Raw genomic sequence first — 12,199 nt, forward strand, 5'->3', positions numbered from 1 at the left:
TTTAAAAAACACTGAGTGAGCAAAAATTTGTGAGATAGCTAGTTATAATGGTAATTAAACAATGTTTACATATGAATAAAATGCTACATTAAAATCTGTCATATAAATAGGTCTTTTCATTAGAATAAGATTCTAATTAAGATGCTAATTAGATTAGCGATTGCCACCATTGATGGACAACTTTTTTTAATAATATTAAAAATATCTGTATGGCATTATATTCTGCAGTTCTTCCCTGTTGTACCGAATATCTATACTTTTCAAATTATCATATCGAAGTTAGAAATTCAAATATTGTGACAAAATTAATTTTGTAGGGTGCCACAAGTTTGTTAAAATTTCCAAAGGGTGCCGCGACTAAAAAAAGGTTGGGAAACACTGGTCTAGAGCCTCTTCAGTTCAGTCATGGGTATCAAAGGGAGGAACAGTTAATGGCTAGTTTTTCTCTCACTCTCAGGCTGCGCTGTTTCTGAGTCATAAAAGGAAGTAGAATCAGGTCAGCCTGTGTACAGGAAGGAAGGAACCACATACAGTTTCATTTTGAACATATTCATTTGCGTCTGGTCATTTTTTTTACCCCCACCTTCAGTCAATTGTCTGTTCAACCAAAACTGCAGATGTTGGCTCCATATAAACATGTGTATTTCCTAGTTTGTCATGAGGGAGAAAGCATATGATGGCAATGGAAATATTGTAATCTTTAATTGCAAAATAATTGATAGATCATGAGTTTCTGTTAACTTAATTCACACGTAAGATCCTCTAGTTAATCATTTCAAGAGGAAGGCGGGCGAGCATGCTTCATTGCCTGCAGTAATTAAGCAAAGTCGTTTTGCTGCTAATTAGCTGATTCTAAAAGGATCTGTTTTTTGTGTAATTAATTATCAAAGACACAATCGGCTGCCTCGTTTAGGGAGAAACCGCTCACACACGCAGCAGACGTGTCTTGAGTGCTCATTGTTGCGTCAGTTGAAAGCCTTTGCTCGCTTTCTGTGTTGTTTACAGTCTGCGTCTGAAGGTTTCCTCTGAAGTTCTCCACACAAAGTGATGGTCTTTGACACCTACCGACTACAATTAGCAGGTGTATGCTTTAAAGCCCTCTGTTGTTGCAGATTACGGGTTGTTTTGGTGGAAGAATCATCTCTAGGGCTAGCTGAGACTCTTTCTGCCTGGGGTCCTTTTGTTTGTGTGAGGAAATGTAAAGTTTCATGTAGCCTTCAAGTGTAGTGTTGTAATTTTGAGTTCCGTGCACATAAATGGCCACAAGAATTTGTATTCGCTTATGGGATGCTCTGAATTCTCTGATACCAGAGTAAAGTTGGAAAGGGATATGTAGACATCAAAGATGGCAGAAAGCAACTCTGCAGTTGACAGCGATGAATTACTTTGTTGATTGAGTTATTTTGACTTTCAGGTGTCAAAACTTGTAAAGCTTTAAGTTGGAATCAAATGGGGGTAGCGACAAATCTTTTCTTCTGTGTTGTGAGTGTAATTGTTTATCAAGAAACAGGGATTTGGTTTGATTTATCGGTTGTTGATTGGATTTTGAGATGTGGGTGTTGTGCTAAAAAATAAATGCAGGCTTGCTGTTGATTGAGGAGAGGCAGGGTTAAAGCCAACTAAATTAATGGAGAAATCCAGAATACACACCAGAGAGAAGTCTGTTGTTTAAAAACTAATTTTATTTTTTTAAAAAAAACATATGCAAGAATTAATCGTTCACAGTAAGATCAATAACATGCAGTAAAAAAAATTAGTTTTCATTTCATGCCCACTTTAAGACATGCCCTTCACTGTTTGCATTATTCAAAGGAAATAAATCATTATTAAATAAATGCACAAGTATCAATAAATATTAATATACTGTATTTATATATTTATAATAATACATTAATATTATGTGTATTAATATTATTATGTAATTATACTAATATATATTATTATTATTATTATGTTGATTTTTTTATTCATTATTCATTATTTTATTTTATTCATGGTTTTACTTAACATTATTGTATGTAATAACTTTTATTAATATTATTATCATTAATTTCATGCAAATATTCAAACATTCTCTTTAGAAATATTCTCTTTAGAACACAAGCCTGATAGATTAATGAATCCTGTAATTAATGCATAAATCTAGTTGTGTAAAAGTAATGCAGTATCCTGGTGTATTCAGCAGGGGTGTGAAGTAACGAATTACAAATACTCACGTTACAGTAATTAAGTAGTTTTTATCAGTAATTGTACTTTTTTGAGTAGTTAAAATTGTGTACTTTTACTTTTACTTGAGTACATTTTAAGTGATGTATCGGTACTTTTACTCCGCTATTTTCCTCCGTTTGTAGTTGTTACATGCTTATTTTAATTTCATTTTTATCCATCAACGTGATTGGATAGAGAGTAATAGGTCTCGTGACTTTCGTCAAATCAAATTGTGCATAGAAAACTTTAACCGCCAACTGTTTATCATGGCTGCTGGAGCGCATTCTTCAAGCATCAATTCAGTCGCATCTTCCTCTAACTTGATATGTTAAGGTAAATTTATTTTGACTTTCAGGTGTCAAAACTTGTAAAGCTTTAAGTTGGAATCAAATGGGGGTAGCGACAAATCTTTTCTTCTGTGTTGTGAGTGTAATTGTTTATCAAGAAACAGGGATTTGGTTTGATTTATCGGTTGTTGATTGGATTTTGAGATGTGGGTGTTGTGCTAAAAAATAAATGCAGGCTTGCTGTTGATTGAGGAGAGGCAGGGTTAAAGCCAACTAAATTAATGGAGAAATCCAGAATACACACCAGAGAGAAGTCTGTTGTTTAAAAACTAATTTTATTTAAAAAAAAAAAACATATGCAAGAATTAATCGTTCACAGTAAGATCAATAACATGCAGTAAAAAAAATTAGTTTTCATTTCATGCCCACTTTAAGACATGCCCTTCACTGTTTGCATTATTCAAAGGAAATAAATCATTATTAAATAAATGCACAAGTATCAATAAATATTAATATACTGTATTTATATATTTATAATAATACATTAATATTATGTGTATTAATATTATTATGTAATTATACTAATATATATTATTATTATTATTATGTTGATTTTTTTATTCATTATTCATTATTTTATTTTATTCATGGTTTTACTTAACATTATTGTATGTAATAACTTTTATTAATATTATTATCATTAATTTCATGCAAATATTCAAACATTCTCTTTAGAAATATTCTCTTTAGAACACAAGCCTGATAGATTAATGAATCCTGTAATTAATGCATAAATCTAGTTGTGTAAAAGTAATGCAGTATCCTGGTGTATTCAGTTATGCTTATCTAATGGTATAGCAGAAGTGACAGCAATTGTGTCATCTATTGATTTTGTTTTGGCTACTTCCCACTTTTTTCCCTAGACTTGAATATGTAACGTGTCATAATAGCGACTGCCTAACTGTGGAGTAGAGGTTTACCAGGTGCACTTGAAGGCAGCAGTAGCTCAGTTTCAAATGGTAAATCGCGGCACTGGAGTGGGTTGCCAGACTTGCCACATGTGGAATTTTCTGAAGGTCCTCAAGAATCTAATATTGGTATCTCTGAAGTGCTCTTCTTACTGCAAAGCAAAGTTATATCAGCCTCATTCAACACTAATGGAGGCTAATGACATGAATAAAACACAAGCGTACAGCAGAAGGCATTCGAGAGCGAACCGCGGGACAGTTACTGCATTATTTTAGCCCGAATGGGGACAGATTATTCAAACTGAATGCTGAAAATAGACTGACGCTGTCTTTCAAATGCTATTTTGGAGAGCAGATCCATTTCTGTGCAAGAATTGTCATGCCGAAGAACCGGCAAATGATATAATTGCCTCTCCTTGAGTTCAAGGCCCAAGCAGGGCTCTTACAGCTCATCAAGTGAAAATGGCACATCCTTCTGTTCCTTTCTGCATGTCTTTTGGGGAGCTTCTCCATCTTTTCGCAGCACTAGGTTTGTTGCTGTTTCTGCTGTGTCATAGATGATTAGCATCATGCTAACTAGATTTGTTTGTGAGGAAGAAACAAGGTGTGCGAGCTGACAACAAGATGACTGGCTTTTATTTTTGCAGCTTTAAATCTACACTTGACACTATTGTAAAATGAAAAAGTGCTTTGAGCTTCTATGGGAAAATATCCAGTCTTTTGTAAAAAAAAAAAAACGACCATTTTTGACAGCAGAAAGTCTCGCACGTCTGCCAAACAGCCGGTCTGTGAATGAGGCTCATTTTTCAATCAAACAATAGTTTAACAAGCTCACACTTACCGTGAACCGTCTTTTCCACAGGTGACAAGGTGGAGACATTCCCTGTCCTGGAGATCGACCAGAGCGAGATAGTGGACACCAACGGTGCTGGAGACGCCTTTGTTGGAGGTACTGTGCGACAAAGCTATAAAGATGTACTTTCAAAGTACATCTTTAATAACTTCAATACTTCAAGTAATAGTTCACCTAAAAATACAAATTCTGTCATCATCTCACCCTCATGACTTTTCTTTTTCCTGCAAAACTGATGATGATGATTATGATTTCAACTGTTTTTGTCAATACAATGGAAGTCAGTGGTGTCCAGAACAACATTTGGACCCCATTGACTTCCATTGACTGTATGGACTAAAAAGCGACATTTTTCTAAATATCTTTTGTGTTCGATAAATTCTATAGTATTATTATTATCATTATTATTATTAATGTTTAAATAAATATTACAAAATATTCATAGCCAGCCTAATCTAATAGATTAATTAACCCAATAATTAGTTATTAAATTACAGAAGAATATAATTCCGGTCAGCATACAAATTGATTGAATTATAATAACAAATGGATTATTGTTGTTATGAAATACATTTTCATACAAATATTCAAACATTATTTTAATTAAGTCTCTCTAGAACACAAGATCTGATAGCCTACTAAACTAATTAACCTGATAATTAATACATAAATCACAGAAAAAGGAACTCCAGTCAGCATGCAAATTAATTGAAATGTTGAAACTGGTGCCGTAGACTCAGATTAGTTTTAGACGCAAGTATGTTCAAAGAAAAGATCACTATAAATATTCAAACATTATTACAAATATTTTAGTCTCTCAAGAACACAAGGTGTAATAACCTAATAGATTAATGAACCCAATAATTAATGCATAAATCACAGAAGGAGGAAATCTCAGTCAGCACACAAATGGATTGTATTGTTGAAACAGGTGTCCTAGACTCAGACCGGTCCTAGACGAAAGTATGTTCAATGGAAAATCACTATTGACAGGACAATTTAATCCAGGATTAGGTTTGATCTGTAACCTCTGGGAAACCGGACCGTGATGCAAGAGCTCTGTCACGCAGTGCTTATTTATTTCCTGCGCAGCTGCTCTAGAATGACAATTTGCAGATGAATTGTAGTTATACTTCATTCATTTGGCTTAGTTTAGTCACATGAAGCTGTCAATGTACTATTGTACTATTTAACCTCAGATAACACAGTTACAGGGAAATAGATCACTTTCATGATGGATTATGGAGTTTCCAGACTCCCCACAGCCGTCTTTAATCTGCGGGTTTCGCTAATAACCGCGCGTTCAGATAGCCGCTGCGTGTCTACTCCAATCTGAACTGTGAAGCCATCCATCAAAAGCTTAAAGCACAACGCTGTTTGGCTCCTCATGAAAAACAGAAATATCAGTGTTGATCACGCCGTTCGCACGGGTTTTTCGGGTCCGCGTAATTTATCTTCATACGACGCCTCTTCCGCGGCCCTCTGCTTTTCAAAGGCCACGAGCCTGATTTGCTAACATGTCTTCCTGTAGCTCTTCCAGGACAACCTTGCGACTAATAGAGCTGTGAGCGTGTTTGCTCAAACGCCGTATTGATTTTTTTAACTCCTTTATCCGTTCCAACAAGAGGTTGGAGGCCAGCGCTCTGCCGTGTTGGAAAATGAATTTGCCAGCTGTTTTTCAATGCGCTCCGCCGCTGCTGCAGAGAGCAGAGATCTAGGTGGGAGGGTTCAGAGCCCGGGGTCAGCTGGAGGATTTCTGTATCGCACATCACTAAAGGGGGCCTTTTGCATCACCTTTCCCCCTTAAGCCTGATTTCCTTAATTTTTTAAAAGAAAGTACATGCAACAAAATCGATACCCGACTACTTTTCTGAGCTAACATTCGCCGGCTTATGTTTATGTGTGTGTTTACGCACTCGAATGTGTGTGCATGTGTGCGTTCATTAAACATGTTTGCACATGCTTTCTGTCTGTCCAATCTTTTGCAATCTGATTTGTCTTTTGTTTTTTTTCTTCTTTTTTTTTTTCATTGTCTGTTTGCATGTGTGTGCAGGTTTCCTGTCTCAGCTGGTACAGGATAAGACCTTTGAGCAGTGCATCCGCGCTGGACACTACGCTGCTAACGTCATTATTCGCCACGCGGGCTGCACATTCCCAGAAAAGCCAGACTTCCAGTGATGGACCGCTGAGAGACCGGAAGATACGGCCGCCCGAGTGTTTTATAGGACTAATGCCTTTTTTTAATTGACTTTTTATCTTCTGTTCCTCTTTCCTCTCTTGTTCACTGCCTGCCTTCTGCTGTGCCTCTATTTTCTCTGATTCACAGCCTAATGCGATCATAGAGACATATTTCACATTAAAAACTGTTTACAAAAGAGGAATTTCTGTTGGAAATATTGAATTGTTTTTACTAAAGCCATTTTAGAATCATGGTTAAGAGTGTTTGCTAACAAAATTATTTTAGTTGTAATTAGCTGTAAAAACTGAAGCCGGTATTACAAACATACAGGAGCCAGATGAACTTTATTGAAATCAAAGGCTCATTTTATGTCAAAGAAATTTTGTTGGCCAGTCTTGCTGATGTAAACCAAATGTATTTGTGGGAAACACTTAAATGTGTCACAAACTGCCAAAATAAACAAAAAAGGCTGTATTACTGCTGTCACTTGTATTCTCTTCCTAACCTTATAATTATTTATGCAGGATGTGTAAATATGTTTATATTTTACATAATCTGTTAGTTTTTTTTTCAACAGAGAACCTGGACTCCACTTTTGGCCTATTTTACTCTCTCAACTTCTGTGTCCTATTGGATGGTTAGAAAGCCTCCAGCTTCTACCTGTCCTCTTGATGACAGTGGCAGGTCTGCATGGGTTCATCTCTGTGATATGGGATGAGGAGTAGCTATTTGTGAGCATCATTAGAGAGACTGAAGGTACAGCTGACCCTTTGTCCCAGTGTGTGACAGCAATCATAGCAGATTCAGTTTCTGTCACTGACAAACCTGTTCAGGCCCTGGCATCACTGAGCACATGGTTTTAAACAACCCACAAGTCCATGCGAAATCCTTAATGACAGCGAAGGACAAAGTCCTTGAGCACTATTTTACATTTTCAGCTCACACACACAGTCACGCTTGTGTTTTTTTCCACTTCTCTAATCCTCCCGCTGTGTTTTACAGTGATGCTGGGTGTTTTTAAGACCTGCGAAAGTTGCCTGTGAGGTTTATAAAACATAAGTTGATTCACAGGTGTGTTGCTGTTGGACAACATTTCAGTCAATGGGTATAGAAGACATTATGAAAGAACAAAGTCAAACAAGAAAAACAACACTTCTGATATAGTTGAAATTTTGGTTTCTTTATATTAGGTGTCTGCAACTATATACAGTACAGAAAGATTATGTACAATTATGTACTTGAGGTGAGATATGGTTAAGGTTAGGCATAGGTTTAATGGTATGGGTAGATTTGAGGGCCAGTTGTATTGTATAAATAAATTTGACTTGACTTTTAAGGGGTAGGTTGAGGTCAACAGTGTAATTACAGATGTATTAACAGAAATTAATTACAACTAATTACATGCAGGTATGATTTAAATACAAGTACAGTGTAAATATATAAATATATGGATCTACACGATAAGTGTTAGTACATAGTAGTTAAAGACACAATATAAAGTAGGTTACACATACACACACACACACACACACACACAAACGTTTTCAATACACAACTTGATATAAATGTGTTATCTCATTAAAAATGCCAAACTGTATCATCTTAGTTGGAAAGCAACAGGACCAGTTTATTTAAAACAATGAATCAGACCAGCTACTGTGTGACTTTATTTAAAGTTTATTCATTTCATAATGATTGATATGCTTAGAGCTATTTGATTTGGTTTGGTCCACTATAGCAAATATTGTTGTATTTTTAATATTATAAAGAAGAAAACCATCTAGTCAGCAATCTAGGAAATGCTTGTCTTTGCTTAGTTGGAACATTCAACACTGTTGTATTTTTGTTGTTAGAAAAATGCAGCAGCATCGGGAAGGTCATCAGTTTGAGCTAATCTACTTACCCTAGTGCTGTTATACCTTTGTGCAGGGCATTTATCCTGCCTCTGTCTGCATGTGAATATGAATGTGCCAGTGGTTGAAATATGCAAACATGAATAATTCCAATGTATCTGCCTAAACTGTAAACAAATGTACCTTGGCTTTTGGCATACAAATAAGTAACACTGACTTGCAATAGCCACACACATTACAGTGCTACAAAAAAAGGTCTCTGACTGAAAATAACACCAGTTATACCTGAGAATTGACAGGTATTGTTAAGATCCAATGCAGATGATCAAAAACAACAATGCTTGGTTGTAACTTTAAAATAAAAAACTGTCAAATGTCAAATACTAAAGTGGATCCAACTGAAAGCAGTGTAATTATATATAACACAATATTTAGTGTTGTGCCAGTATATCACACCCAGACCAGCTGCTGTAAGCAGCTCAACCCGGTGTTTCAAAAAAGACAACTGAAGACAACCCTTTGGTGTCAAATCTCCTTGATCAGGCTTTGTTGGAAGCCAATATGAAGACTTTTGCCAAACTGTAACCACATCCTGCATGGCTCAAGTTTTATTTAGTGTGCAATTTGTTTTCCTTTCAGGCACAGTAAAAAGTAACATGTCCATGGTTCAGATTGCCCTGCGCTACACCAAATTTTCACTGCAGGGCGAAGCCATGGGCTTTCAGGTGCGTTTGCAAACTGTCAGGGGGTTTTGTTGCAAATTTTGTTATGGAATGGTTTAGATTTACTCCGGCTATGTTTTTCCAACTGTGGTGAAGCACATTTCACTGTATTTAATTGATGCTGGTATTTATATTGCAAACAAACATCAATTAAATTCGCAACACCAGTGTTTATTATAATTATGCTATAGGCTATGCATGTATTCATAAGAAACTGATTTGTGCTGGGTGACATTAAAAGTTTCACCTTCCTCTTCAAAAAAAAACATGGCATATCACACAGCATCTTGTCTTTTTCCCCAAATAGTTTCAAATTTAGCATAATTGCATATGACTATTGACTTGGAGCCGATTTTGTATGCGTGTCCCAATAAGCGATATTAAAAGTTTCCTTTTCCTCTTCACAGACAGGGCACATTATGTCTCCTCTTTTCCCACCCATGCCATGTAGTCTGAAACAATGTACATTGTTTCCCAATGAGCGATGTGATGTCACATAGCGGTTACAGCGAGTTAGTCCTCCTCTGTGGCTGATGGAGTGCCGAAAGGGGAGGGTACTACTCTGTCACAGACTCGTATGTAGATTAACCTTTCAATTAGTTGTTATCAGGTTCTCTCTGCCTACGCGTGCGTTCATCTTCCGAATCAAACAGGACCCCATTGGATTTATCAGGCTACTTTACGCATATATCATCAGCTTCGCAAATAAGCATGTTTTTATTGCTTATACGAGGAGCGTGGAGAGATCGCGCGAGGAACTTAAAGGTAAATGTTCGCTTTGCCAGCGTTGTCGGGCATTTATCTCGGCGGTGTCTTGAGTGGCTCGTTATCGGTGACATGTTTTAATCGTTCAAGTTTAAGTTGTCGTGAGTGATGTAACTTGACGCGAGCGGAGAAATTAATTCGGGTTATTGGGTTACGCGAACCGCGCAAGTATCGCAAGCTACTGCTTGACCCGCATAAATGGAATTTTCCAGATGCTATCTGTTCTCAGTTGCTTGATCTTGAAATATGAGTGCATTTTGCATGCTTTAGACAGAAGCGCGTAAACAAACGGCAGTCATCATCGCTGCTTTTTAGCGTTTCGGAATAACGGGAGAAATGATATGCCATCATCCGTTTAGGCATTCGCAAGATTTATAAATGTTGTCTTATTTGCGTGCACACTACCTTCGTGAGGATGCACGCGCGCTCGATAGTTCGTGGCCTCCAGTGTCTTTTGTAAAGTGCAAACTAATTATAATATTAGGTTACAGTGCACACAGCACGGGGAATGCCAGGGATAACTCGAGCACTTGGACTAATTATTCACCATTACATTATTCTCCAAAAAGTGTGACTAGGTCGATCTGCTCATATTGCAGTGTTGTGCGATGCTCATTAGGGGGAGCCTTCTTAAAGGTGTAGAGCGAGTTTCGGCTGATCTTACATTAAAGAGCCATCAAGTAGTTTTAAACTCATTATATTACATGATGATAAAATATCCCCGCTATCGCTGCTAACCGTACTTCTAATGCGGATAGAATAGCAGGTATTGCATTGCATACGCAGTAAGGACTAAAGAGCAGTTGACCCCTTAAAGGGATAGTTTGGTTTAAAAATGAAAATATTGTCATTTACTCCTCGCGTTGTAATAATTCCATATGACTAAAAATGAGATGATATGCAGAATGACAGCCTTCAGTTACTTATCACTTGTATGTGTAAAAAAAAAACACTGAAGGTAATAATGATTGAGGCTGTCAGTTCCTCACTTTCTGCTTAATGTCTCATTTTGTGCTCCACGGAAGAAAAAAAGTCATAGAGGTTTGGAAAAACATGAGATGATGACAGAATGTTCAGCGGTGTTGAACTATCCCTTTAAGAGGCGGGTCAAGTGATTATTGACAGATTATGAAGCCAACCGATTCCTCGAGAGGCCGAACTGTTTCCTTGTGATTGACACTTTGGTTATCAAACCAGGGATAAGTATTTGCCCTTTCTAACCAATATTAAAGTTTCTTGGGCGGGACCGTCTTTGTGAAGGTAAGGTTTAATGAGACTCCATTGGGTTGTAATCAGTGTCATGTCGGATTCATGTAAACTACAACATTGTAACAAAATGGCGTCTGTTTAGTAACGCGACCGGGCAAAGCGGCGAAGTCACCTGACCTGTCCACCGTGTTAGAGCGTCCAGAAAACAAGGTTTGCGAGACCTTAGGTTAATTGACGTGTTGACTTTGTCATCATAAATTATAGATAGTCATCTGTCGGAAGTAGTCATAAAGCATAACCTAATTTAGCCAGCTTTAGCTTAGCGTGCTAGACTTGAGCTCCGGGGCTGTTTAGAAAGCCGATGCTGGAGATAAGAAGCCGAATGCTTTTGAGATTCGCCTGACTTTAGCTCACTATCTCGGCTTTAATCAGAGGACTCGAGCTGAAGTAAGAGTGTCAGTACGCGTTTGTGATTCTGTGTTTTGTTTTAGCTGTAAACATTTCAGATGATGTTGCTAGACTCTTAATGTGAAATGTCACGGCCAAGTCGTAGTTTGTGACCAAAGCTGGAAGAGTGTAGACGAGATTTAAAAACGATGAAATAAGTGTCAAATCTTAAACAACACTGTATGTTGTGTTTTTAAGTTTGGGTTGAACATCCACAACGAGTGTCAATAGACTTGTTTTACCATCGTTTGTCCTGTTTTTATATGTGCTGCTAACACTCTGTGTGTGCTGTCATGCCTCCCCAGTTAAACTCGAGTTATTTAACTTCGTGGTTATTTATATAACTCGGCTAACCGAGTTGCGCCGTTCAATTATTTACCGTAGATTTTCTTGGATCTGTTTAGGCCGGATCTAATGTCTCAGAGGAATGGGTCAAGTGTTCCCCTCAGTATGTGTGCGAGGCTTTTTATATAACAATATTATGGCAGATAAGTTGTGGTTGAGTTTACACGGCTGCTGTTGGTGAGCGGAGGAATTCTTGAGAAATTGTTCACTGCATGTCACCTGCTGGCTGCTCGCAGCACTGTTCTTCCTCTGCTTGTGCTGTTTGGGTTTTTACACCAATAAATCAATGAGCTTAATAAAATCTTATGTTATCCACGGTGTGCTGTGTTTTAGCTTGTAGCTAAATGTTATATATATATATAT

General features: G+C 37.2%; 2 protein-coding genes across 2 annotated transcripts in view; both read left to right on the forward strand.

Moving 5' to 3' along the window:
- The window catches only part of LOC107725426 (adenosine kinase-like), a 38,546-nt gene extending 31,577 nt beyond the window's left edge, over window positions 1–6,969 (forward strand). Inside the window, exons 4-5 of the mRNA XM_016534668.1 lie at window positions 4,326–4,412; window positions 6,370–6,969. Of these exons, the coding sequence (XP_016390154.1) occupies window positions 4,326–4,412; window positions 6,370–6,494 (212 nt within the window). The 3' untranslated portion in view covers window positions 6,495–6,969. The remainder of the gene's footprint in view (window positions 1–4,325; window positions 4,413–6,369) is intronic.
- Window positions 6,970–9,654: 2,685 nt separating this feature from the next.
- LOC107725428 (histone acetyltransferase KAT6B-like) overlaps window positions 9,655–12,199 on the forward strand; it is a 34,055-nt gene continuing 31,510 nt past the window's right edge. The window contains exon 1 of the mRNA XM_016534669.1: window positions 9,655–9,835. The gene's annotated coding sequence lies outside the window, so the exon portion shown is untranslated. The remainder of the gene's footprint in view (window positions 9,836–12,199) is intronic.

Source organism: Sinocyclocheilus rhinocerous, unplaced genomic scaffold, assembly GCF_001515625.1.
Source record: "Sinocyclocheilus rhinocerous isolate Xijiao unplaced genomic scaffold, SAMN03320098_v1.1 scaffold366, whole genome shotgun sequence".
Taxonomy (NCBI): Eukaryota; Metazoa; Chordata; class Actinopteri; order Cypriniformes; family Cyprinidae; genus Sinocyclocheilus; species Sinocyclocheilus rhinocerous.